The sequence below is a fragment of the Osmerus eperlanus genome, chromosome 3 (assembly GCF_963692335.1).
Source record: "Osmerus eperlanus chromosome 3, fOsmEpe2.1, whole genome shotgun sequence".
Taxonomy (NCBI): domain Eukaryota; kingdom Metazoa; phylum Chordata; class Actinopteri; order Osmeriformes; family Osmeridae; genus Osmerus; species Osmerus eperlanus.
The window spans coordinates 9,492,732-9,520,684 of record NC_085020.1 but is presented as its reverse complement, the minus strand read 5'-3'; the positions used below and the strand labels follow the sequence as shown (position 1 = coordinate 9,520,684).

General features: G+C 44.8%; 2 protein-coding genes across 2 annotated transcripts in view; one reads left to right on the top strand and one right to left on the bottom strand.

The window, feature by feature from the left end:
• Positions 1–14,011, bottom strand: part of enox1 (ecto-NOX disulfide-thiol exchanger 1) — a 46,401-nt gene extending 32,390 nt beyond the window's left edge. The window contains 2 exon segments of the mRNA XM_062457076.1: positions 792–830; positions 13,851–14,011. The gene's annotated coding sequence lies outside the window, so the exon portion shown is untranslated.
• Positions 14,012–16,340: 2,329 nt separating this feature from the next.
• On the top strand, positions 16,341–20,818 carry lacc1 (laccase (multicopper oxidoreductase) domain containing 1). The gene is made up of 5 exons (XM_062457075.1): positions 16,341–16,984; positions 17,428–17,606; positions 18,454–18,619; positions 18,763–18,988; positions 19,652–20,818. The coding sequence occupies exons 1-5, from the start codon at positions 16,465–16,467 to the stop codon at positions 19,848–19,850; spliced, it is 1,290 nt and encodes a 429-aa protein (XP_062313059.1). The 5' UTR covers positions 16,341–16,464; the 3' UTR covers positions 19,851–20,818.
• The last annotated feature ends 7,135 nt before the right edge of the window (positions 20,819–27,953 follow it).

The window sequence follows — 27,953 nt, the reverse complement described above, 5'->3', positions numbered from 1 at the left end:
CCAAAGACGTGCGTCTGTAACATACTATATGTCAGACCTCATACTAAATGTCAGTATCACGTCAACCCTCACCTGCCCACTGCGAGGTTGATCTCAGGTCCTCTGACTTACACACACAACGACCACCTTTCATAAACACTTTATCCAGCCACACACCACTGAAAAGCTAACAATTCAACGGAAAACGGTGGGCATCCCTTGAACAGCACTGAGGAGTGAGTTTAACCAACTGAACTCTGGATGCACTCCGACACACCACAGCAACCCCAGATGGTCGAGCTGAGCCATCCTGTCGGTGTTGCTTTCACCCCTCACTGCCCACTGTGGGGTTCGATCTCAGGTCATCCGACTCTCACAACGATCTCCTTGTTGGTGAGCGGTTGCACTAAAGACAATGGAAAAAGCTTCCTCTCTTGTTCCGTTGGATGGAGGATAGTGTGCTAAGGTTCTTTGTCTATTCCATTTTCAAATAGATATGGCTTCAGACAGTCGTAGATGGACATCTACGACTCTCCAGCACCTGACTCCCTCTGTCTGTAGAGGAGCAAGCCAGATGTTAGTCTGCTATTTGGATTAACGATAGTTTGCAGTGAACACATCATCTATCACTTTCGAGCCAGGGAACAAACCGGACCAGGACCAGGACCTGGACAAGGACCAGGACCAGGACAAGGAGTAGGCTGGAGACACTAACAACACAGACCCGAGAGCCAAATAGGGAGTGAGGGGAACCAGAGAAGGACAGATAGAAAGAGAAGAGAGGAGAGAAAGTAAAGTGCACCAGAACTTACAGGGGCCGTAGCTGGGAAAGTCCTGGTCCGGTGTGTGCCCTGAGTTGGAGAGAGAAAGACAATGAGGTCAGAAATCGGAAGAGCGCCTCGGAAATACTGCTCTACGGGGCCCAATTACGGGAGGATGGGACTGACAGAACTGGAGATGTGTGACTAGTGAAGGGTCTGACCTGTGACATCACCCCTGTTTCAGTCCCTTGACTCTGGTGCTGGGAGGGTGGGGGGGGTGGGGCGGGGGGGGAGCTGATTTACAACGTCCCTGGGACCAGCCTAGTTATAGCATCACCAGGACCAGCCCAGACATACACACCCACCCACACACACACACACACACGCACATGAAGCAACAGCTGCTAGTCGAAAGGTGACCCCGTATAATTGATGGAGAGGGTCAGTAACACAACGGCACTGACAGACACCAAAACAACTCGCGAACAGGGTAATGAAACCACCAATTACGATGACCACCCACGGAGGAGACAACGACACTTCATTTGATTACGAATCTGTGAAAAGGGCCATTCACACCATGGGCACATGTCTCCCCCTCACACAAACCAGCTCACGCACGCGCTCCACACACACTGAAAGCAGAGCTCCACACGTAACAACGCATCGAGTTGATCATATCTTTATCCGACCGTTTCATAGGCAGTGACGTCACTTCACGATCCTTTCCGCTGTAACAGAAGTAGCACAAGGTGCGGAGCAGTGACTTTAACCAAAGCCAGACAGAAGTCAGTCAGAAAACTTAGAGCCAAGAGACAGACAAGTGTAAAACGACACCCATCGGGGTTCCCCCGGTGGCTCACCGGACTAATGCACGCACCACGTTGGCTGAGGCCTCACGGCTGCCTGGGTTTGAATCCTGCCCAGGCCCTTCACCGCATGTCATCCCCTCTCTCTCTCCCCCCGCATTCCCTGTCTTCTCCAAAGACACACTATCTCTAGCATAAAATAATAAAGGCAGAAATGCCACTAAAAATATAGATTAAAAAAAAGACACCCATCATTTATTGTTGATCCATGTGTAGACGGTCTCAGTGTCAGCAGTTACCCGTATGGCACGGGCCCTCTAGGCAGCGGCTGCCCACTGACACAGTCCAGTCTGGCCCGCTGGAGCGTGACACGACATATGGACAGGAACAGCAGGTGCTGGCGCCCTCTTAACGCCTTGTTCTTTCCATCCCTCCATTCTGCCCTCGCTCTATCTCTCTCCTTCTTTCATCCTTCTCTCTTCCCTCTGAATAGGACTTCCAAACTTTGACAGAATTAGCTGACTGTCTTCCTTCACACAGAAGAAACGTTCTTCAATTGTTTGTCTGAATATGAGCCAGGTTGCGAGTGTGGATGTGAGTGTGAGTGTGATCATCAGTGTGACAATGAATAGTGTGAATTTATTTGAAAGTATTATTCATATCTAGATACATGTTACATAATTTGTTTTTTAATATGTGTGTGTGAGCTGTGACAAAGACAATAAAGACAAGTCAGATGGCTGAATGTGTGTGTGTGTGTGTGTGTGTGTGTGTGTGTGTGTGTGTGTGGTGAGCAGGGACAGAGAAAGGGCAGTTTAGACCAGTCAGATGTCTGAGTGAGTGTGTGTTTGTGTGTGTCTGTGTTGAGCAGTAACAGACAGGGCCGTGTAGACGAGTCAGGTGGCTGAGTGTGTGCGTGCGCAAGTCCGTGAGTGTGTGTGCATTTTTGTGTGTGTATGTGCCTGCGTAGTGAGCAATGACAGGGACAGGGCAGTATAGACCAGTCAGGTGGCTGACTGGGTGTGTAGTGACAGAGGAAGGGCATTGAGGAAATGTTTGCAGATAAGCAGGCAGTCAGGGAGCAGCTTGGGGTCTGTGCAGACAATCCTGTCCATTTATCACAGCCCCGGAGAGCGGCCCCAGCACTTGAGAGACAATGGCTATTGTTGCTGCGCTGGCTCCTAATACAAAGGCCTGTTAATTATGAATTGTGTGTGTGTTTGTCTACTTTGTGTGTGTGTGTGTGTACACGCGGCGCAATGCATCAACATCCGTGGCTTTATGTCGTTATCCATCACTTTTGGCACCGAGGCAGGGGTGAGGCCGAGCAGTGAAGAGAGGGGTGAGGAGAGGGGTGAGGAGAGGGGTGAGGAGAGGGGTGAGGCTGCTGGTTTAGGCAGTGTTGCTGAGTAGCACCTATTGGCACCATCAGTGTTTCAACCGGCACGACTATAAATCATGACTAATGACACAGCCTTGAGAGCAAGGCTGGAGAGGGAGAAGCACCATAAGACTCGCATTTCGTCCCTGTGGCACCAAGCTTGAGTCCAAAACAACTGTCTCAGTATGAGTTCATCGATGTTGCATGGGTGGGTGGCTAAAACACCTGATCCTGCCATCCCAGTGTGATAAGGGCTTGGATATCCCATGGTTAAATCCATACAGCAGTCCAAATCACATGGAAGTATATGAAATATCCTGATCAGTAATATGAGGAAAACTTTTGATGGTGCACTGTGATGATTGACAGGTACAGATTGACTGCATCAACACACTTCGTCAGTCCTTCATGGGGTCCAGAAAAAACAGCTTCCATCCGAGGTCTGACATGACTGGAGAGATCCTGAGCCTGTCTGTCTCTGAGGGGAACTGAGGTGAAGATCCCATCATCCTAATGAAGAAAAGCAGAACATCATTTCTCGGTGATGTTATCATGGCTGGATATGGCCCAGGGATTAGGTTTGAAGGGGAAGTAACTTCATTCTATTGAGACTCACAACCATTTATGCGTGTCTGTCCTTCTTTCTATGTATATCACACACACACACCTACACACACAAACAGTCATTCGGTATATGCAGAAATGCGGAAACATAAACACACGCCTACACACATACATTCAGATAAAGTATTTGCGGAAATGCATTCACACCCACGCGCACACACAGGCACACGTACACAACCCATATGTACCGCGTGTCAGTGCCATAGCACAGGTCTTTGTCAGCTAACCAATCAGCAGCCGCAGCCGCAGCAGCAGCTTGTAAAGGGATCAGGCCTGAAAGCTTTGAGAGCAACACTCAGTCTGACCATTAGACTGTTTCCCTGCCAGCCCCATTAAGACAGTGAGAGGAGCGGGCCTTTTAATGACAGCCAGCGGAAAATAGCTTGGATAAAGCTTTCCCCCAATAGAAGAACAGCCAGGCGGAGGCTTTTCTGAGCTGTGTACAAGTTTAGACTCTGCAACAGCCTGGCCACAGCCGACAGACCCCTTTGGCCCAGCATTTCTCTGCTAACTCAGGGTTGAGATGACTGGGCTGGCTGACTGGTTGGGGGGCTGACAGGCCATCTGGATGAACTGTTGGCTTGCTGCGGGGCTGGTTGAAATGCTAATTGACTGGCTGGTTGGCTGGTTGGTTGAGATGCTACTTGACTGGCTGGTTGGTTGAGATGCTAGTTGACTGGCTGACAGGCTGGTTGGTTGAGATGCTAGTTGACTGCCCGGTTGGCTGGCTGGTTGAGATGCTAGTTGACTGGCTGACAGGTTGGTTGGCTAAAATTCCAGTTAGCTGGCTCAATGTCTAGCTGGTAGGCTGGCTGGGAAGTTCGCTGGCAGATTGTTTGGCTGGATAACGTAGCTGAGTCTTAGTCACCGTTTCCACACCCGTCCACACAGCCAGGCACAAGGTAAACTGAGGCCCGATTTACCGTACAGCACGGGCATGCCTCCCTTTCCATCCTTCATTAGCTCCAAAATGAAAACAGATGTGCTACCCACCCCCGCTGGGAGACAAAGCTAAATAATGATACAGGAATGGACAGGACACGGTCACATCCCCCCCCCCCCCCCCCCAGACACACGCACACACATTATCTACTCCATAGCTTACTGGATCATAACGGAACAGCGATGGACATGGTCTGATTGAGCTATCCTGGAGGGACTAATTGCCCATGACTGTTCATCTTTCTAAGTGTGTGATCAATGGAGAAGAAGCAGGTGGCTGAGGAGCATGTGTACAGTCAGCAGCCTTCAATTTCCTCAAACCAACTCCAGGGGAGGTATTGATTGCTGTTCCTCTGGACCAGGCAGGAGTATTTATAGAACACAGCTTCAGGAGGCTAGATCTATATCTACTGCATATCAACAGACTGGGGAGGAGAAGATGGGAGAGGTGTGTTTTTGTGTTTATGTGTGTGCGTGCGTGTGCATACTGTAAGTATGTTTGTCTGTGCAAAGGAGAGAGAGAGAGAGAGAGAGAGAGAGAGAGAGAGAGAGAGAGAGAGAGAGAGAGAGAGAGAGAGAGAAGGAGAGAGAAAAAGAGGAGGAATCACAAACAATCAATCTTTTTATCTCATTCCATACAGCATAGAATCCAGTTGCCATTACGTATGTAGGATGGACTTCTCAAAGATTCGGCCAGACATCGCAGTCATATTGCACTTGAAATATTTATAGATCAGAATTCAGAACTTGATTCAATTTGAGAGCTCTTCTCTGTCTGTGTATGAAAATAGAAAGTCCCTTCAGGACCCCAAACCATCACCTCACAACCAATAATCTCTCAGACCACAGTCTGTCATTACAGTCGGGTATGGAGCCACAAAAAAAAACAGGCATGTCATTTACAGTATGCATAACATTTTATCCAGTAGAGATGCACAAGGTGTTCCAATAATTGTTATTTTCATGTAATCCGCAAAAGTCTACTTTTGACTTGCCAGTCTCACATAAAGAGTCTTTTTATGTCGTATTTGATTATCGTTGAGCTCAAATGGAAATACTCCAGATGGGGAACAAAGGGATTTCACAACCGCTCGTTTCTCTCCCTCTCGCTCTCTCAATCTTTCTCTTCCTCCATCCTCCCCCCACACATGGTCTTATAGAAGGAGGATTCCCATAGGAGTATCATTGAGATTCCCTTCAATAAAGAGGATTATAGATTTTGCCCTGCGCACCCAAGTGCTTCCAATGAAATAACGGCCTCCTGCATAAGTCATTACATTTTAAAGCATTCTTCTTTGCTGCTAAATATCACTGTACTGTTCTGCATGCATTATACTGCACCCTCAGACTGAGTGGAAAACTACCCTCACTGCAATATACGTATGTGTGTGTGTGCGAGTGCGTTTGTGTGCGAGGGAGAGAGACGTAGAAAAGATGTGCTTCTCTCCATGGCCCTGCAGGCATGGTTAAAGGTTTCACACACACACACACACACACACACGTACTGTACATGTGGAGAGTGCTTCCATGCTGATAGGGAGGGAAAGAGGATAATGTTAACGTTATACCCCAGGCTCGTCAGGAGACTGTTGCAATATTAATGGAGAGACACCATATCAACAGGACAGGGAGGATGCAGCCTCCACACACACACACACACACACACACACACACACACACACACACAGTGTCTTACACCAACACCTACACACCCACAGCATTAACAAAACAAAGTTAAGACATTTGCCGTCAATTAACACCAGCCTTTGGCATCTGGGACAATTCAATTCTTCAAATAACATCCACTATCAAAACGATCCACTGATACAACAGAGCTGTCCAATCACACCCTGAATCTGACTTAAACAGAGATTGGGTGAGACATCCCTCGCATCTTTAACATAATATGTTATTCACTGGCATCTGGACTCTTCATCTCAATCACTGTTGCTCTCAAAAAAAATTCTAATTTGTAACAATCGCATTCCAATTATATTATGTAACTGTTTAAGCAGCCAATGTCGAACGCCTTGAATAACAAAAATCCAGTTTATGCATTAAGGCTGTTTTAGAGAACAAACTACCCTAACCAATCCTGTAAGTGCTCCCTCTTTAAATACTCGCATGCTCTGGTACTGAGTCATTCTTCTAAATGTCAGAGAAATCCTCCAGTTTGTCAGGTTGACACCTGGAGCTGTGCTTCAGTGTAGCAGAAGGAGAGAGGAGGAGGAGGAGAGAAAGAGGAACAGAGGTGAGAATGAGAGACAGAGAACGTCTTGGTGCCTCTGTTTTTTGTCTTGTGTTTCCTTTTCCCCCTGCCCTGCCCTGCCCTGCCCTCCTGCCCTGTCTACCCAATCCAACCTACCTGCCCTGTCTGTCTATCTGTCCAGCTCATTCTTCCTACCTTGCCTGCCTGGCCACTACCCCCCGATCCTTCATCCAATAACCCCTTCGTTTTGATTCCTTCGTCCTGTATTGCATCTCCTGCATTCGGGACCACTCTCTCAGCTCCCCATAAAAAAAGAAAGACCGTGAGAGATTATGAAATAAAGACTCGTCCAGCATGTTTTTTCCGTGCTCCTTAAAGCCTAAGGGATGACAGGGATATCATAACGAGAGGAGAGAGAAGACCTGATTGCTGGAGATAGAGGAGGGATATGAGAGGTCTCCTAGCACCTCAGGTCTGAATTCTACAGGTTTCTCTTTCCTCTGAAAGCATCTACAGCCAACTTGCTGGGATTCCTCGATAAAAGGCACACGTAATACACCCAAACACACACACATTTCCAACCCACACAAGCACACATATATAGTACAGGATGGTATTGTACAAATATCTATTTAACTGTCAATCTGGTGAAGGTAAATCAGCCTAATTAGAAACCTCACTGTCCATCACACCACAGTGCATGCCTCTATCCTGTTGCTTAGCAACCTGTTAATTCTGAGATTCTGGGAAAGGTGACTGTATTCTGACAGGTACATGTGTAATATCACCTCCTCCTCCTCGTTGATCCTCTCTGAGCTCTCTCGGTGTGTGTGTATGTGTGTGTTTGTGTGTGTGTATGTGTGTGTGAGAGGAGAGAGAGAGAGAGAGAGAGAGAGAGAGAGAGAGAGAGAGAGAGAGAGAGAGAGAGAGAGAGAGAGAGAGAGAGAGAGAGAGAGTGTTCTTCTTACGTAGATCTTGTGTCATCATCAGCTCCACTAAGATTTGGTGTGCGTGTGAACATGCAGCGCGTGTATACAGAGCATCATACAACAGAGACACCTTGGTTCTACAGGCCAGGCAATTATCCCAGCTCGAAATACCCCAGAGAAGGAACCAGGGCTGAAACACAGAGAGACTACAAGGAGATGACCTATTTTACTCTCCACCCAGTTCGGGTCATGTGTCTTTTATCTGTCTGTGCCTCTTGGTCATGAGTCCCCTCCACAGTAATGTGGGGTAAAATGAGAGAAGGAGGATCAGACGGCCTGCAATGTGCAAGGTTCATTGAAACACAGCGGTGGCGCAGGTGCTCAGCTACAGTAACTTCTTTGAGAAACACCCCAATCCTTACACGTCAGACCCGAAGCCCATACACGTATCAACCTCCCTCCTTATTCAGGGAATAAGTCAACAATAAGTAAAAAATAAGTCAACAATACACTAAAGGATTGACCCCCAAATATCCTGTTTCTGTCTCTGCTCCAGTCTGTTCTCTTTGGTAGTGCAGAAGGCCTGCTTTTTCTTCTCTGCTTGTGTCTCCCTCTATCTGTATATGAACTTCGATGGAGATTCTGGGAGATGTAGTTTGAGGTGTAAAATCATGGGAGGTGCGGTTTGAAGTGAGATTGTGGTTCGCTCAGAGGGACAGGAGCTCTCTGCCTCCATTCATCAGAGCGGTTGCCCAACCAGAAGACAGACAGCTGCACAGATCCCCCTCTGCTCTCATCAACGATTACTGTCACACACACACAATCACCTACCACACTCTGTACAGTCTCACACAAGTCAAAAGGAGACAGCCTTTCAAATTTCCGGCACCGTCAGCGAGCATTCCTGTCCGCGGTGCTTTCTACATCTTATCACCAGCTCTTTCGATCTCTCTCTTTATCTCTTTCTCTTCACATCTACCTCTCTGCCTCTCTCCCCCCAAAAAACCCACAATGACACTAACTCAAGTCAAAAACCGCTGAACAGAATTATCTAGCCTTTTCTGTATCCAAATCACCATAAGGGTTTTGTTGAACCCCCTCGCTTTCTCACTATATAGAACGTAACACACGCTGCCTGATAACGGTCTAGGCGCCACCATGCCACAAATCAGTGGTGTCAAGGACGTCTGCACCAGTGGTCTCCTCTCGACACAACAGTCTCCTAGCTCCCTCCCCACCGCTTCCTGACGGCTCAAGGACACGCTGGAGGAGGTGGTGGGGGAGGGGTGCTAGACACCAGAGATAGACGAGGAGCCTGGATCAATGGGACTGATGGCAGACATCTTCTCCCTGTGTACTCAGTTCTTTTCTGCTGAACTATCAGGGGGGGGGGTTTATACCGGGATGGTTGTCCTGCATGAATATCCTTATGTTTTGTTTTATTCCAAATCTATTCTATTCGTGAATACAATAATCCACAATAATGTTGTGTATTCGTTTTTTAGGCATCTTACCTTTCCTGAGAAACTTGAATCTATATCTAGCTTAGAGGGTAGGCGCGCACACGTCACACACACACACTTAATACACGGTGCATTCATGCACACAGTCTACGTTAAATGAATAAACAAGATACATATATATATATATATATTTCAATGGGACATTCTATGGCAGCATGGGTTCTGTTTACATAGAATTTAAGCAAACCCACCCTCCCCACCACAGCTCCGCCTTTCCACTCCTGCCTTCAGCATGACCTCATGTAAATAAGACCTGTGTTTGGGTCTCCCACCAATATACATCAGTCTGGAGTGATAATCTACAGGGCGAGACATCGTGTGAGCCTGGCAGTTAACCCAGGGCTGAGAGAAACATGTGGTAACCTGATACTCTCAGACGCAGTGAAAGGCTGCAGTGTCTATGACAATGTAACGCTGGCCTGTACCAAGAGGAGAAAACACAGGCTGCAGACATAAATTAATATAAAGATGAGGTTTGTCCGCCCTCAGTGGGGAAATTAGCTTACCAAACTCACTAATAAATACAGATATGCCTACACACAATACACACTGCAGAGTATGCAATAGTTTACAACTGTTTGCATAAATACATTTCTAGTTAAATGTATTTATTGGGTCTGGCTGATTTATTAGGTCTGGCTGGAGGATGTAATTGTTTATTATTGAAAATCCCTTTTGTAAATAGGACAACAGAACTGTTTTCTTTAACTTTGGTTTGCTGTTTGTGGGGAATAACTATTTAGCCAGAGCTGATCATACATTAGTTTGAGTAAATGTTTAAAAAAAAACAAAGGAAATCCTAGACAGATACTTATTTTAGACACTTGATGGCATGCCTTAAAAACATTTAACCTTGGGGTCTTAGAGTGGGAAAATAGAGATTAGTGAGTGTGAGAGGAGGGGAGTGGTTAAGTGAGCAATGTCACTCTTCTTTAGCCACGCTAATGGAAAGAGCTAGAATCTGGTGTTATCTACACCTTATCGCAACCACACACAGAAACATTCGCAGACACCTTCACACATGCACACAAGTATGGTCTCTCTCTCACACACACACACACATGCACACATCTGAAAAACACCTCCAATTACCTAATTAGAGTTACAGACATAAAGAACCTTCACAGCCCTCAAGGCAGCTCTATAGAGGTTTCAGCCATGCCAGGCCCAGCCGCTTGCAGTCTAAAAACACGAGAAAATGTGGAAAATTAGCCCTCTTAAGAACCAGTCGCTGTACTTCACCACAGTATTCAACATCATCTTTGGGGAACACAGGATTTAAATAGGATTTTAATGGGGACTAGACCACAGCCAATTATCAATGCTACACCACTCATTCCAAAGAAACATTTTCTCTCACTGGAAAATGTAACTGTTCAGAAAGCTTATCTCTCAAAACACACATTATAAAAAGGCGTGGTTAGAACAATGGAAGATTATCACAGCAAAATATTTCAGCTTTAAGCAAGGAATTTTGAGGCATGTGTGTACAAAAACTGATGTTGAACACAGTTTAAAATGGAATTGACGGAATGGGAAATCAGGCTTACACTGGACATCTTAGACAGGACAGGCTCTAGCCTAATGACCTCCCACTGCCTGTCAAACCTCTGGAGGGAGCTTGTCTCCCCTCAGGTCTCTTATCAGCCTGTCGCCATTGTCTCCCACACAGAGAAGCAGTAAATTGCATTTCCTGACTGCTTCTGCATGGGCTTCAGCACAAATTAGATCTGCTTGATCTGCAGCCGAGGCTAAACCAGTGGTCTGGCTCCATTAGTGGGATGACAGAACACACACACACACGTGCACATACACACACTGGGACCATTGTGTGAGATCTAAAGCACTTCAGTCACACTGACTCACTGCCGGGGTGCTGCTGTTTCCTTCATCAGACGGGGATAGGATGGTTTCCTTTGATGTGTGGTCACGTACGTGGGTGTGTTCTCGTTTGATTAAAAGCTCACTGTCTGCGCATACATGTCTGTGTGCTGGTTTGTGAATCCATGTGCGTGCGTGTGTGCCTGCAAGCCTGCATCACTGTAAAGCTTGATTATCAGTGTAATGTAGCATTGCTATCTGCAGTGACAGTAATGATTGTGGATCCATTAATGAGAGACGACAGAGTGATGGGAAGAGGAGAGGCACGGCATGGCTAACACTATTACCATCTCCTCCTCCGACTCGCCACTCCGCCACTGACATGCCTCTAATACCGTCATCCATAATGGTATGTCGTATCACTGGCGGAAGAGAGAGCATAATAGAAAGAGCTAAAAACGTGGTCTTTGACAGGGCATTGTACAGTTTCAAATGAAAACAAAGACTCTGTATTAATCTTCCTGTCCCGCTCTCTTTCTCTCTCACACACACACACACACACATAGACACATAGACAAATACAAACACCAGCCATGCAGCTGAGTGTGTACACATGTGCACAGGCAGCTCAGTGTACAGTCTGGTATGTGTCAGGATCCAGGACCCAATTATTGTGTTGGTGCAAATATAAAATCAGACAGAGACAAGAAAGAAACAAAAGAGAGAGAGATGAGTTGTGGTCATAGTCAATCTAACTCTCCCCCGACCAGACTGATAGCTGACACGTCTGGGGTTTAAACACACACTCACACATTAATCAGGTCTTATTTATGCCTTGATTCAGTCTCAAACACCAAAATGCCACAGCAATTAGTGCCAGTCTCTCCATCTGTGTTGAGCTGTGAGAGGTCAGTAGTTGTTTGTCTGGGTGCACGGCTGTTGTTTTTTTTGTCATTTGAGTAAGAGTAGGGTGATCCTATTATTGAGACTAGTGGAATCTGTATGGTATTTAATATGATGCATGTGGCACACTATGACCTATAAAGAGACTATTGTATATTTAGTCAGTATTTTCCCAACAATCATACACACGCCTTTCCATTCATGCTCTACCTCTCCGTCACTCTCTTTCTGCTCTCTATAGCTTGTTCTGTTTCTGGGGGCACGGTGTGGCCTGCTGTTTTGATGTTGTCGCTCCAGTGCCATGTTTTCCAAAACAACCCCAGAGGCCCATGGGAAATCTGTCTGTTGGTGTTAAAGTGTTAAGCTGCAGTTCACATTTGTGTATCGAGACTGTATCCCGGGGTTGGTGTAGTAGAATCTCCATCCCTCTTCCTATTACTGATGACAGAGGTTGTAATGTTTAGGCACCTCAATCAATTACTGTAAACAACTCGTGATTGCCCTAAATATGTGATGTTGTGTGTTTCTTATGAAAAGGTGGTCTTTCTATTCCTGTCATTCAGTCTGAACCATAACTTTTCCCTGCCTTATCTTTCTTTGACGATCCCTTGTGCGTTGTTCAGATCGGTGAGACCCATTTTGAAAAAAATGATACAATTAATTGTTTTCCAATCTGAGACTGGCTCATTTTTTGTCAAACACAACATGTAAAGGATACATTAAGTGCATATCGTGCACACCCCCCTATGTATTTATGTAACATGCAGTATGTGGTGTTTGGAGGGGATAATAAAACTGTGAAAAAAGTTAAAATGTATCAAAAAGGTTTACTGTTTGCCTTCACTGCCTTTCTCTTTCTTGGGCCTGCTGTCACAACATGACATAAATAACCTGTTTGTCATATTGTCTGTCCAAATGTCTCCTACTGCACTTTTTAGTCTTTGTACTGTGTGAAACTACAACACAAGTAACAAAAATATGAACACCACGCTAGGGGTACGCAGACATAAGCTATGCCTATCTATGTGAAAATAAATATACTATCCTGTGAAGTACAAGCTGTCTTGCGGCAGGATCAAGCAGAACTCCCCTTGAATTCATATCATCCACTCCAAAATCATTTTCGTAATGCAAGATATGTAATAATGGAAAATACAATCTTGCAGGATGATGACATTCCGAGGACAGCAAACCCCACTCGACCTAGCCCCTCCCCTTCCCCCCTCTACTACTCTCCATGGTGCTGAAGCGGTTGCCCAGGTGACGTGTTATCAAGGGCATCCGCCAGTGAGCTGTGATTCTGCTTTTGACTCGCCGCATAGCACAGATGTATCTACTCAGACAATCTCGCTATCATGCGCGTCTGACTATAGTGCACAGTAACAGGCTATTAACTTGTGGGTAACACAGACTTTGGACTCCAGAAGTTCTTCAGAAAAGCGACACCGTGTATCTTTTACAATTTGCAAATAGACGGCATTATAGTCATTCAAAATTAATAACCGACTGTCACCAGTTTTTGGGATAGCAAATTGTTATGATAGTAAACTGTTAAACAATTACAGCGGAGCCCAGTGATTGACAGTCGGCATTCTTTGGAATAGAAGCATATTTCACATTTTCACCAGAAGACAATGAGCTGCAATAACGCTGACATTAACTTCAGCATAACAGTTGTCTATGTATAACAGAATGAATTCAAATAGTCAACATATCTGATATGCAGACATGCCGTCGAGTAAGGGAGATGTTTAAAGCCAAGATAAATAACATATTATTAACAGCAATCAAACCACGTCGGTGCTGTTTTTGACAGTGTTTGTTCGTGTAGGCTATTTAAATGAACTGGGCAATAAAAGACTAAATGCAAAACCTCCGATATCAATGTCACTATCACGCTGAAATTATAGGCTAAAGCTTGAGAAAACCACTCACACAAATTATAATATATCGGTAAAATCGTTTTTACCGTAAAAAATTTGATGCTCCGTGAATAAGATTAGAAGAATCACGGCAGTATTCCTTTGAATGTAAACCTTTAAAGAGAAGCGACTTCAGCTATCCGCTTTCCCCTCTCCTCCCTCAAGCTCTGGCGCATCAGAGGAGCGAGACGCCGTTTGCTTCTGCCTGCCTCCGGTATGGCCATGTAGAGCGCGCGCCACGGTTCGCCGTGCACGACTCGACAGGCGGGTCGACTGTCTCTGAAACGAGAACGACTCAGGTGCGGGATAGAAACACTATCACACAAGCCAAGAGGATGTGTTTGCTTAATGCTGCAAAAAATAAAACGGTTTCTGGTGATGTCAGAAGATAATTCAATCGATCTTGATTCAAAACTAGACTACATCTGATCCGTTACAGTGGTGTGTTTCGCCTCATTAAGTAATAGCGCTGCTTATCTCTCCACATGGAATTTCGATTTTTCCCAACTGACAAATGGCCCGATTGTCAGATAGTCCACAACCTTTTTCCCTATTTACGGTCTGTTTCCTCATTAACAGTTAAATTAGCTAAATAAACTGTCATAATATTGAAGAACCTAACAATATCTCAAATGAAATAAATCAATAATATGTGTTTGTTTTTTTATTTTGTCACAGCGTGTGTGATTTTCTAAATAATAATGTTGAGCGTTTGCGGTTCCAACCAAATCCTAAATCTATATTCAACACAACAGTTTATCGGTCGCTGCATTAGAGATTCCTCCACAGCCCCCTCTTACTGTAGGTAACCTTGACAATACAGATGGCTCTTTCCTTCCCTGAGGCGTGGTCCCTGGAGGCCAGGGGCAGAAATAAACACCAACCTCCAGCAGGTTTGGAGAACAGGCAAGGTACTGTGTGGCTATGGAAACTGTCTTCAGGAGATTGGCACCCGAGGATGAAAGCGATATTGGCCTACTGTAGGTTGAGTTCCACAGCAAGTTGTCTTACATTATTGAACTCTTAGTGTGCATGTTGCGTTTATTTACAGCTTATTGTTGTCCTCTTGGTTTGTCAGCCTCAAATAATGGCAGTATATTTGCATACTCAGATTTATAGAAGGCTAAACATTACACACGTTGTGTAATAGTTCATTTACAAATCTGTGTTGAGTTGCCAATTGGCTAGTATGGGCAAGATATCAAGCCTACTAGATTCTTCCACACTTTCAGGAAGTGCAAGAAAACTATTTACTGAGATATGGAATATGTATATTATAATCACAGACAGGATGTAATTCATGCAACTGAATCAATTACTGCCCCCGAGTAAACGTATAAAATAATGTGGTCACTTTGCCCCCTCTACTGGTAATCTTGTGAACTGAGGGAACTTGTGGGGGAGAGACACTGAAGACAGACATACAGGGATGAAAAGTAATGAAATGAAAAGCCTTAGCCTGGTCATACAAGACACCTAGCCACTCAAGATGAATGCTATAAAGGAAATTATGCTGTTAGCTTTCTTCATCCATTTCTCACCACTTTTCTCTCTCTCTCTCTCTCTCTCTCTCTCTCTCTCTCTCTCTCTCTCTCTCTCTCTCTCTCTCTCTCTCTCTCTCTCTCTCTCTCTCTCTTCAGCACACACATTAACACACCTCACCTTAGACCTTGGTAATAACTAGCAGGCCGTCATCCATCTACCTATACAACAGCTCATAAGATACATGGCATTAGACACAGAAGTGGAAAACAGCTTTTAACACAACCCCTGCTGCTAACCTGAACATTTAATTACGTATGGAAAACCACAGATCTCGGGCTGGATACATTTGGTAAACTTCCATGATATTCAGTAAGTATTTTACATGTTTAATAGATTACTTTATTGTCAGCTCAAAAACTTACAATGTCACATAAATAATATTGAAACAGTTTATTGCTGAGTAAAACCCCAGGGTAACACCCATATGTTTTTGCATGGTCCCTAACTAAAAAGTTTAAAACCCGGGTTGTTGGTGTCACTGACAGCAAACAAGCCAGGGAATATCCCAAGGTTATTACTGTGTCAATGTACAGGAATGAGGAACCTGTTTGACGCAGGTTGGTTCAGTCTGCAGGTGATTCACTCACAGGATCATGACACCTGACCACCTCATAGCCCACCTCATGTGCATGACATAGTATATTCATATATACATTTATATTTTACATTTCAAATTGTCTTATTTTTTAGATTGTTTAGTTTTTAGGAGTAGTTAGACTACAGTACTTTTTAACCTTTGATTTAAGATCCGTATATGTTTATCGTTTGCACCTTCCTGCCACAAATCCCGTGTTTGTGTAAACATACATGGCGAATAAAACCAAGTCTGATTCAGATTCTCTAGATGATTGATTAAATGGAGGGGAAATTGAGAACAATTTTTTATAGTTTATAATTCAACTGGCACGCATGGGTCCCTTGGATTTCCCTAGATGGGTGGAGTCAGCCGTTTGTACATTCCTTCTTCCCCTTTAGCGTTAATGCAGGAAGTTTCTGAGCCACATTGTGAATAGAAAATATGTTCCTCCCTGCCATAAAAGTGCCTTGTTGCTACGTTAGGGCTTTAATACACCATTCGAATACCCAAGCAAAGGTGATTCGGACTGTTTATTCACAATGTCTACAATATTTGTAGTAGACCTTATTTCATTTCCATGTTCGAACTACACTGACAGCCTTGAAAAACAGATAGATGGCGTTCGGACCGCTTTAACTGAAGAAACAGACGGTACAATCTACATTTTGACGGGACCACACTATGAGCGAGTCAACGGTCCAAATGGCACCAAACATGCAACACTGCTGGATACAGTGTCCTACGGAAACAGAAATGTTGAAGTCTTGAACTTTAGTACCGTTGCTGAATGCCTCTACCGTTTCAAACTTGCCGTGGACGAGTTGGAATTCAAGTCGATTAAGGTAATCACATCAGAACCTGGTGTAGCGTTGTTGCAATTATATCAGGAGCAACTTTTCACTGCATTATACACTTTCGAGTATGTTGCTGTCGGCGACCTCACTGACGTGCCAACAGTGACACCTTTGAGTGATGTCAAGCAAGAGGTGTCGAGCTTTCTACAGCAACTACCTGCAGTGAAAGGAGATGTTACCATCCTGAGGTCCACTTTGATTGCAGGTGGGTTTGCTTCACAGTAGCCTGTAGGCCTATGTCTATGCATGATTTATGTATTTTAGATGACGGATTTAATCAGAATCAGGTTTATTTGCCAAGTAAGTGCACAAACAAGGAATTTGCTTTGGTGGGCAGGTGCATACAATAGGTAACATAGGCCTATAAGAGTTTTAAAAGTGGCTGCTGCAGTTTAAATATAAAATGTAGAAAATGTACAACAAAATTCTAACAATTTCGAATAATTCTAAACAAGACTGTACAATATAAAATATACAATAGGATTGTGCAATAGGGCTGTTGCAGTGTGCAATAAAGTGACTGAGGGGAGCGTTAACATAACACTTAATACTTTATACATGTCTTAGTGTTAATTAATTCACGTTTGATACTCAGGTGAAACATTCGGATTGTCTCTCACATTCTTTTCACATTCTGTTTTCACTCAGACTGTTTCTCCCATGGGTTCAGCACTCGTCAAGGTGGCATCTCCACCATCGACACCCTGTCTTCTTTGAACCTGTTCAGTAGCTCCAGGAGACGCGACCCCCAAGGAGTCGTGTCCGAGAATGTCCGCAGACTGGCGGTCACTGCTGGGTTTTACCCACGGCGTCTCCACATGGTCAAGGTATGTAACTACAATATTCTGTTAAAAATGTCAGATCACGGTAGATTGAGCACATTGCTCAATTAGCACCGGAATTACTTTTTGAACACGCAACCCCAAACTGGATCACAGACCCTTCAAAACTGAAAATATATGACACAAAAATCAACCTTCAGCTACATACAACTTAACATGTAATCACCACATTTTCCAATAAATTATACACAATAGCCCAATAAATACAAACTACAATCAACTATACCCCAACACAGTTCACCCTGTTTTATACTGTATGTCTGTGCCATTTGTAAGTACTGCCAACTACTATGTTTTTCCTTGCCAAACAGTAAGGAAAGGTTCTTACATGGTGAATAAGGACTTTTTGGTGCATGAACAATTGTGCAAAGAACATTTTATTATTGATAGTGACAAATACAGATAGACAGGAAACAGGGAAAGAGAGAGGGGAAGGTATGTCCCGGGCAGGACTCAAACCCAGTCCCCTGTGGTAACGTCTCAGCCTTGGTGGTATGCGCTGTACCCTGTGAGTTTTGCACAGTGCCAAAGAGGTTCACAGTAATGGGAGGGATTGAATGTTTTAACATTTAGCCTTTATAGAGTTTATTAAAGCAAGCTTTGCATAAAAAGAACACTGTTGTGTTTGTTAGGTTAGGACATCAAGGGGATGCCAGTTTCATTCAAATAATATTAGCATTTTTTTTTACAGTACTTCATACATTTACATGAACATAAACACTTATTTGTTATCATATATCCTTTTTTGTCTCTTATCAGTTTTTATTTTGTTGTTGCACTCTTTGAGTTATGATGAAAAAAAGCACTGTGTTGATTTCAATGTTCCTGGTAGGTGAACCACGGCAATGATGTGTGGGTGATGGGCAAGAATGAGCCCGAGAGCTATGACGGGATTGTGACCAATCAGAGGGGCGTTGTCATAGCAGCTCCAGGGGCGGACTGCATGCCCCTCCTCTTCGTTGACCCAGTATTAAAGGTGATCGGGGCAGCTCATGCAGGTGTGTATGGCAACTTAACAACATTGAACCGTGTGGGGTGCTGTAGGAACTGTAATCTGAAAACGTATCTCATATCTAAAGGTGAAACGATTATCGAATCAGTCAACCATGCTTAAAAACCTCACCGTTTCTGATTGGCTTAGGCTGGAAGGGTACCCTGATGGGAGTTGCCATGGCAACAGTAAATGCCATGGTGGAGGGGTTTGGCAGTAATGTGCGTGACGTCCGTGCGGTGATTGGACCGTCGGTGGGGCTGTGTTGTTTTAGCTGGAAGAAGGAGCAGGCCCTGGAGTTCCTAGACATCCAGCCCTCCTGTGTCCTCAACCCGGACGCCGACAAACCTCATATCAACATCCAATTGGCTACCAGGTAAACAGCTACACGCACATAGATGTTGGGATTTCCCTGTTCCTTTGGTCACACTGACAAAGTGTGTTCTACACTCTCATACAAGGGCCAGTAAGGTCAACCAAGCAATGCAGCTTTGGTGGGAATCTATGAATAGGTCTTCATGACCAGCTCTTAGATTAAGAGTTGCTTGATTGATTTCCAATAAGGTCTGGCCAGGTCAGTATTTCACTGATTGATCACCATAGCCCCACTATAGTCCCTGCAGTTTGATTGGATACATGGAGGTCATGAACCTAGGGCAATCTCAGAGATTGCCAGAGCTCTATGGTCAGTTCTCCAACCATTCCATGGATTACCTCCTCACTCTCTGGCTGAATGATCAATGACATGTAGGATTTCATTGTGTGATGTCATGTATTACCCCTCAGGGTGATTGCATATATCACCTCCTCTGAGTAAGGGCATATATTACCCCCTAGGGGCATGTTGACCTCTGGTGCAAAAAAGCTGAGATGACCAATTCACCAAAACCTTCACAATAAACTTACAGTACATACTTGATATGGGTCATACCAAGTTACCCTTTAAGTATAATATGTTAAACTGCATACAATATAATATTTTGAACTGCAAACTAACCCGAACCAAATGTTCTCTAACACTTGCTGTCCTCCATCCCAGATTACTCCTCCAGAAAGGCGGAGTTCTCCCGGAGCATATCCATGACAACACAGTGACGGACAGGCCAAGTGTGACGCTCTGCACCGCATGCCACCCTGAGTCCTTCTTCTCCCACGTGAGAGACGGGCTCAACTTCGGCACCCAGATCGGCTTCCTGTGGATCAAGGAGACAGAAAGGACTGGGAGAGACAGGGACTAACAGACATCTGCTCAAATTCCTACATTATTGATGGGACGATGGGTAGACAGACAGCATGACAGACAAAGACTGACTGACAGACAGGTGGACATGCAGGAAACCAGACAGACACAGGGACTAACTGAGCCACGTCCGCTGTGAAGTCATTTCAAAACAAGGGCTGTGAATGAACCCAACGGCTTCTCAGATCGTATCTATACCTCTTTATCTAGAAGATCTTATTGTTGACCATAACTTTTGCATATTATTGAGCAGTGAAAATGAAACTCGGAATTGTTGAAATGATACATGTGAAATCCTTTGTAACTGTAGTTTATATCTTCAGCACAATTCTCCTGTTCTACAACAATGCTCCATTAAACCATGTGCTTAACGAGACTTAACTGCATTGTGTAAGTTCCAGCTGAACACATTTTATTTAATGGGATCAATTAAGACCAACAGCTGTTCTTAATGTGTGTTTAATAACCTTGCACACAGGCAGGGGACTAAAGGGAGCTGGGGAGGTATAGATAACAGTATTGATACTGTGGGTTGTGCAATAGCAATAAGGGCCACTATGTGGCAGTGTTAGCTGTGTGTTGAGTCAGGAGGGGCTGTTTTGCTTTTGAATGAGACACTTTGGGATGTTCTTGATATGTCAATAATTTTTTACGAGTCAACACTTAAGGAGGCTATTTATGTATTGTTGGTCACAAAAGGCCAGAATGATGTCAGTTTTTTGTTATACAGTAACTTTATCCCTCAAGAGAAGTGGTAGAACAGGCTTGTTTTTGACAGACATATTTGTCTGCAAATGCCAACTGATGGTTTAAAAGGCTCAGAGACAAGACTGTTCTGAGAATTTACGGTTCCGGGAAAAGGTGTTCCTTTAATAATGAAACCCAGGTGTATTACCTTGTTTCATTACGCTTGCCCGACCTTTTCCTGGAAGAGCGCAATCCTTGGACGGGAGTTTATTCTGTGTGTGTGTGTGTGTGTGTGCACGTCAGTTTGATATATTTGTCTGTGTGCTTCAACTTGAGGTCAGGTGTGTGCATGTAGGTGTTTGTGTGTGTCTCCATAGCCCAGGTTCAGCACCTGTGGTGTAACAGGAGCAGAGCAGTCTTTCATTATTCATCTGTTCTACTGTAATTACTGAGTTCATGGCAGCCCTCTGCCTGAGGGACAGGCTATAATACACTCTGGATTGCCCATACATTGGCATGGGGAATAATGCCTCTGGGAACACATGTCTGTATAAAGGAGAGCAGAACATGCAACTGTTCTGAATACTGTATTATTCATCCAGGTAAGGATGTTGAATTTTTAATGGTTGCAGCCTAAACACCTCATCCTGTCATTCCTGAACACTGTTCAGTGGAGGGGACACTTACTGAAATTTGCTGTGTCAGGAGTCCCTGGGAAAGTTTCGAAAAGGTTTTAAAAATGTCTAGTTTTCACCCAGCTTTACTGTAATGGTGATCTGTGTGTGTGTGTGTGTGTGTGTGTGTGTGTGTGTGTGTGTGTGTGTGTGTGTGTGTGTGTGTGTGTGTGTGTGTGTGTGTGTGTGTGTGTGAGAGAAGGGGGTGAGCTACAGAGAGAGGATGGATGAAAGCGGAAAGAGGAGGGAGGATTCCCTATCCTTGTGTCTTCAATGTTCTTTATTTAATCAAATTCCAGCAATCAAAGTCAAGAACTAACAGCACTGCCAATAGCACTGACCTACAAATTTAAGCACAGTTTGGGAACAACTGATAAGATCTTACTTGGAAACTTCGTTTGTGTTGTTGATGTGTATGTGATGTCTGACAGATGGCATACAACCCCACTACGACCACAATGCGTGTCCAGCGTTAACAGTAAACTCAACTGACGTAACTCAACTAATTGAATTTGGCCTGTCATAGCTTTAATATTGTGTGGCTAAAAGGCCCAGGATCTCTGTAAAAAACTCCTCACCAGACACAGACACACACACACATGTCACATGCGCGCACACAGACAGACACCTCAGCCTTTCTCTGCCAGCAAATGTTCCTCTCCGTGTGCAGACCATCACAAGACCGAGGGCTTGGCTGTCATATGCAGACACACCCACGTGAACAGGAGACCAGACGGAAAAAGAGAGAGAGGAGTGGAGTCTGAAGAAGATGAAAAGGCGTGAAGAGGGCACGAAAACATGACAGAACCGTACGCATAACACTGATGCCTGTGAACAACAGGGTTCTAGATTTACATTTATATTTAGTCATTTAGCAGACGCTCTTATCCAGAGCGACTTACAGTAAGTACAGGGACATTCCCCCGAGGCAAGTAGGGTGAAGTACCTTGCCCAAGGACACAACATCAGTTTGCATGACCGGGAATCGAACTGGCAACCTTCGGAATACTAGCCCGATTCCCTCACCACTCAGCCACCTGACTCCCTATAGATGGATTGATATGACATGATCCCGTTTCCATAGAGACCCAGCATCACAGCAACGACTTCCCAAAAGTTTTTTTTTTTCTCCCTCTCTTCATCGTCCTCCCTTTTTCTCTCTCTCTCTCTCTCTCTCTCTCTCTCTCTCTCTCTCTCTCTCTCTCTCTCTCTCTCTCTCTCTCTCTCTCTCTCTCTCTCTCTCTCTCTCTCTCTCTCTCTCTCTCTCTCTCTCTCTCTCTCTCTCTCTCTCTCTCTCTATTGATTCGTCTGGCTCAGTAGAGCAAGGAGGTCGCACGGGTCATTTCTGTTGAGTGTGCAAGTCCGACCGTCAGAGTCTGTTGTTGGAGAACTTCGACCTCATCGTAAACTCTCCCATCTTCCTCATTTCTGTGCTTCCAGTCAAGCCCTCTTACCGAGGGCAGGATGGCGTGACGTGGCGTGCGGGCGGATGAACCTCTAACTGTTTCCAAAATACTAAACCGATTGCTATCCTTGTGGAAAGAATGGATTGGATGTGATTGGAATGGCAGCTCCAGACTGCCAGCATATTTCCCCATGGTCTTTTGGCACGCAACACATACAGAGTGCACACACGCAGTCACGAAGCAGAGTGCTCATGTGTGTGCACTGCTTTATTGTAAACAGACCGGAGGAGGCCCAAGTACAAAGGTCAACGTTGAAGAGATAAGGTTGTCTGGGTGATTTGGAAAACATACGTTTTGACGTCTCTTCACAAAGACTCACTGTCCTCTGTCCTCATGTTATGACCCCGATTGTGATGATGATCTACGATTCCTGTACAAAAAATGTACCTTTTGACAAATTCTACACCTGTGTCACCCGTTTCCATTGTCCATTACTTTTCACGCCTCCGTCGCGTTTTTGTTGAACTAAACTTGGACAGAGAAGAAAGATGGAAAGAGAGATGTTAAAACAAGAGATTTCTCCAGTGCTCGTTTCTGCGCCTGATTGCAGGCTCTCTTTGAGGCTTTCATATGCGTGACAGAGATCAGGTACATAAAATACACTCTCCAACACAGCAATAGAAACACAGCCACATCTGCTTTTGCCTCTCAGTTTACGTTTTGCACTGTACACATTGCACACATCCCCTAAATAACTCGATTTCAACCCCAGGTAAACACACACCAGACAGACTCACACGACAAAGTACTTTAATGCAAGAAACTCTTTTTTTTTTTTCTGGAGTCTACTAGAAGTCTAGTTTGCCAGGCACTTCTTGTCAATACAGCATCAACTAGAGAAGTGAAAGTATTTGTCACACACACATCAAGTACACGCACACACGTACACATACCATACACACATCCATACACTCATACACCACATTTTCAACATTCTCACGGCATGCCTCTCGTGGTAGAACAGATATACACAGTACAGCACAAACATGCACAACATTCACGTAGTCAGGAAACGGCTAGGCAGGAAACAGAGTACATCAGCCGAGTTAATGGCCGTTAAGATTTTGTCGGATGTGTTGTTCTGGACCACAAAGTTCCCCTTCTGTCTGCGACTACTCAAGAGAACACAATGCATCTCTGCTGACTTAGATGAACATGGGTCAGATCAGAGGGCCAGACACAGGAAAAGCCTCTCACGCAGGAAGGTTGAAAGGCTCCTCAATCCCTGCTCTTGTGTCTGTCTGAGGACAAGTTGGAGTGTTTTTGTTTTGACTCTTGTCAAGATAATGGCTCACTTCTCATCCAGAAGGACAGTATTACATTTACATGTATTCATTTAGCGGACGCTTTTATCCAAAGCGACTTCCAAGAGAGCGCTTTACAAAGTGCATAGGTCACTGATAATAACAACAAGATAGCCCCAAAAACATTGCGAGTAGCCAAAACATGAAGCACATATTGTGAACAACCAAAATAAGTGCCAAAGGGAAGAACCATAAGAGCATTTAGTTAAACAAGTTACAATTAAACAACATGAATCGCTAGTGCAAGTGTACCTGTATAAAAGCAAGCAACAGTAAAAAAAAAAAAAAAAAAAAAAAATAGGGTATTAGGGTAGGAATGTGTGCTACCAAAACTGGCCCTGTCCCGGCATCCCAGACTCGCTGTCTAATCATCAGACTTGTCAGCTTGCTGAGGCTGTATAGAGCAGAGAGAGGGAAACAGGCCCAAACAAACACTCTGGACATAGCAGAACATGCTGGGTTCCCCCAATGTGGATCTTACCTTGGGGTAGAAAGAGGTGGAGTGCGTGCGTGCGTGTGTGTGTTTGTGTATAGATCTTGGTAGGGTATGGGTCTTGGCCGTGGCTGCAGTGTGGATCTTTCCACTGGGGATTGTGCTGAGGCAGCAGCTTGTAGCTCTACCCAACACCTGCAGCATGGCAGCCGAGACAGAACTGCACTTTGATGACTCATACACATAAACACAAATATGTACTGTACATACATACATACAGTATATACATAGACACACACACACACACAGCATACAGCATCTAGGGAAGACAATCCCACTAGTGTACAGGAAGTTCCTGCAGCTTTCATCTTACTGGGTCAAATAAGCCTCTCGCTCCATGTGAGATACAGCTGAATCAATGACTCTGAAGCCAAGCCCAACCCTGACTCCCTCTGCTCCCTTTTGGTATCCCCCCCATCTCTCATGTCTCCTCCTGTCTCTTTCTGTCTCCCCTTGTCTCCCCTGCCTCCCATTGTCTCCTCCTTACACCCCTGTCTCCCCCTGTCTCTTCCGGTCTTCCCCTGCCTCCTCCTCTCACCCCTGTCTCCTTACACCCCAGTCTCCTCCTGTCTCCCCCTGTCTCCTCCTTTTACCCCAGTCTCCTTACACCCCAGTCTCCTTCTGTCTCCTCCTGTCTCCCCCTGTCTCCTCCTTTTACCCCAGTCTCCTTACACCCCAGTCTCCTTCTGTCTCCTCCTGTCTCCCCGTGTCTCCTCCTGCATTCTGTTGCTGCTCTGAGGATGGAATAAGCTGTGTGTTCCTGGCTCTGCTCCCATAGAGACTGCTGACGGCCCACCTTGTCTTGGCGAGAGGGGAGGGAGGGAGGAAGAGAAGAGGGGAGAACAGGAGGATGAAGGAGGGTACGGGTCAGTGGGTTCAACTTGGCACCCTCCTTCAGACGCACACACATGCACACCACTCATGCAGACACTTTTGAAGAAGAAGAATCCTTTCTTTATCTCACACGATGTGGACGCACACACGCGTGCTTGAAGGATTCGATCCTGAAATTCTTTCTCTATGACTCTCAGAGCCAGAAAGAGAGACTCTGACCACTGTCAAAGCCCCTGTGTTTATGCATGAGTGCGTGTGTGTGTGTGTGTGTGTGTATGTGTGTGTGTGTGTGTGTATGTGTGAATGAGAGAGAGAGAGAGAGAGAAAGAGAGAGAGAGAGAGAGAGAGAGAGAGAGAGAGAGAGAGAGAGAGAGAGAGAGAGAGAGAGAGAGAGAGAGAGAGAGAGAGGATTAGAGTAGGAAAGACAGTTTAGTTACTTTGACTCAACATGCCCTGTTCCTTATGAGCAGCACACTTTACTAACTTTATAACCCTCGTAAATATGGTGATAGCCTTAATGGGATTGTGTCTGAATTGAAGAGATTTTGTCCTCTGACACCATGCCTGGTTCTCTACAGAGATGTAATTACTTTAATGGTTGTATTAGGACACTGCTGGCTCTGCACAAAGCTATTAACTCAACACTGTCTGCACAAGCACCACATGTGGACTCTTCGGGGAGGCGACGGGGAGGGAGGGAAAGGTTCCTGGGTTTGGTTGTGATAGGGAAGAGAAAAGGAGATGGAAGTAATGTCTGGTCAGACCTAAGCAACACACTCACTCTGTGTTTAGAGTAAACACACTCCAGGGGCATTGTTAAAGCCTATGTTCTGCACCTCTCTGCCTCGACCGTCTCTGGAGGAGGGGATGTCACCGAATTGCTCCTCCCAAGGTTTCTTCCATTTTTTTTCTGGGAGTTTGTCTGGGCAGAGTTGACCTGGCCAGACCCAGGCTAGCATGGCTCACTTGGCACAGGCTAGCATAGTTCAACTTTTTTCCCTGCTTGGGTGTGTCCTTGGATGTGTCCTTCTCTGCCAGGTCACAGTGCTGCTCCTTTAATATCTTCACAGTTTTAATAAATGAAAAGACAGGACAGGACAGGACAGGACAGGACAGAGAAGGGAAGGGAAACATCAACAAACACAGTATTTAGAGAACTGTTTGTTTCGTTTACACTACATCTCATATACAATGCTCAAATGGCTCTGTGTTAAAAATAGAACTAAACTGGTTGTTTTTAATACAACATTGTAACACTGTATTGGAGTCCATTTTCTATTGGTCTAAACCCCTCCGTTTTTCTTGCTCTCCTCTCGTTAGTCTCAAATACACGATGGGTCTCTGTGCACATGTGCTCTACTCTTCATATGTTCAAAGTATCGGAAAATTGTGTTCATTCACTATATGGTCTGGAAGAATCTGTGAATGGGTTTGGAGGTGGTCACCAGGAATGTAAACACAAGTTGGGCTTGTTTGTGCGTGTATGTGTGTGGGTGCGTGTGTGTGTGCGTGCGTGCGTGCATGTTGACCAGGACTGTTTGGCTTGGCTCTGTGCTCTGTGGGATCTGTCTAAGTGATGGATGCTCTCTCATAGACTCCTCAATGCCTGCACAACAAACACGGTGTAGAGCCCATTCTCCATAATGGGCTACAAAGTTATGTGTCTTTTCCCAGCCTGTGTGCTTATGCAATGTACGATACGAAGATGATGAGCGGCGTTGCAGTCAACAATTGGAGGGAATGCCGGCCTAATTAACCTAATGAGCCCATGAATTCGATTCACATGAACCACGTGAATTACAAGCCTTCCATGCGACAGCATCTTAATGAGAAGGGAATTCCTCGGAAATTGTGAGTCATGCATATCGGGTGTGTTTAGTGACTGAAACGGGAGGGAGTGTTCATGAGAGTGTGTGGCTGGGTGTGTGAGCGCGTGTGTGTGTAGTGTCTGTGTGTATGACAGAACAAATTTGAGTAAGATAGATTTTCAAATTGTTTTTAAGCAACCTTATCTTCACCTGCAATAATTTGATCCTAGTACCTGGAAATGCTTGTAACAATTTGCAAGATGTACAAGACATGATTTCATCTTTTCCTGGGACTAGCACTCATTTGAATGGAATCATAAAGGTGGTGTGTGTGTGTGGGGGGGGTAAAAACAAATAGAAACTGGACCATTCCTCACAACATAGTGCTCGATTATGGTTCGTAAAATGGAATGATGTCACTGTCTCTATAGCAAGGTATGTGTGTCTTTGCAGAAGTCCCATTTAAGTTTGTTTAAATGTATGTTCCTTCCGATAAGCAAGGGGTTGCTGCAACTGATGTTTTTGAAGTTTGAATAAATTCCCAAATTCACAGAAGTCCATTTGTTTTCTAGGAATTACTCTGTTCTATGTTTTTATCAGCCTTCTGAGAAGTGGCCCTCAACTGGAAAATGACCCAGGACAAAGACAAGACTACCAGTCTTGCAGAAAATAAACAGAGAGAACAACCAATAGAGAGAGAGAGAAAACAAACAGAGACTAGGGTTGGAGGGAGTATTGTGGGTGAGATGTGAGAGAATGGGGCCTCCAGGTGTGTATGTAAATCAGCTGTTGCCACGCGATGCTCTGCTTGGAGTAGCTCCAAGACATCACTCAT

Bases quoted from the DNA above. Each gene is read 5' to 3' on its own strand.
- lacc1 (XM_062457075.1), top strand. From the start codon at position 16,465: ATGTCTACAATATTTGTAGTAGACCTTATTTCATTTCCATGTTCGAAC. The intron at 17,607-18,453 runs GTATGTAACTAC...TGTTCCTGGTAG, and splicing joins GGCGTCTCCACATGGTCAAG to GTGAACCACGGCAATGATGT. The intron at 18,989-19,651 runs GTAAACAGCTAC...CCTCCATCCCAG, and splicing joins AACATCCAATTGGCTACCAG to ATTACTCCTCCAGAAAGGCG.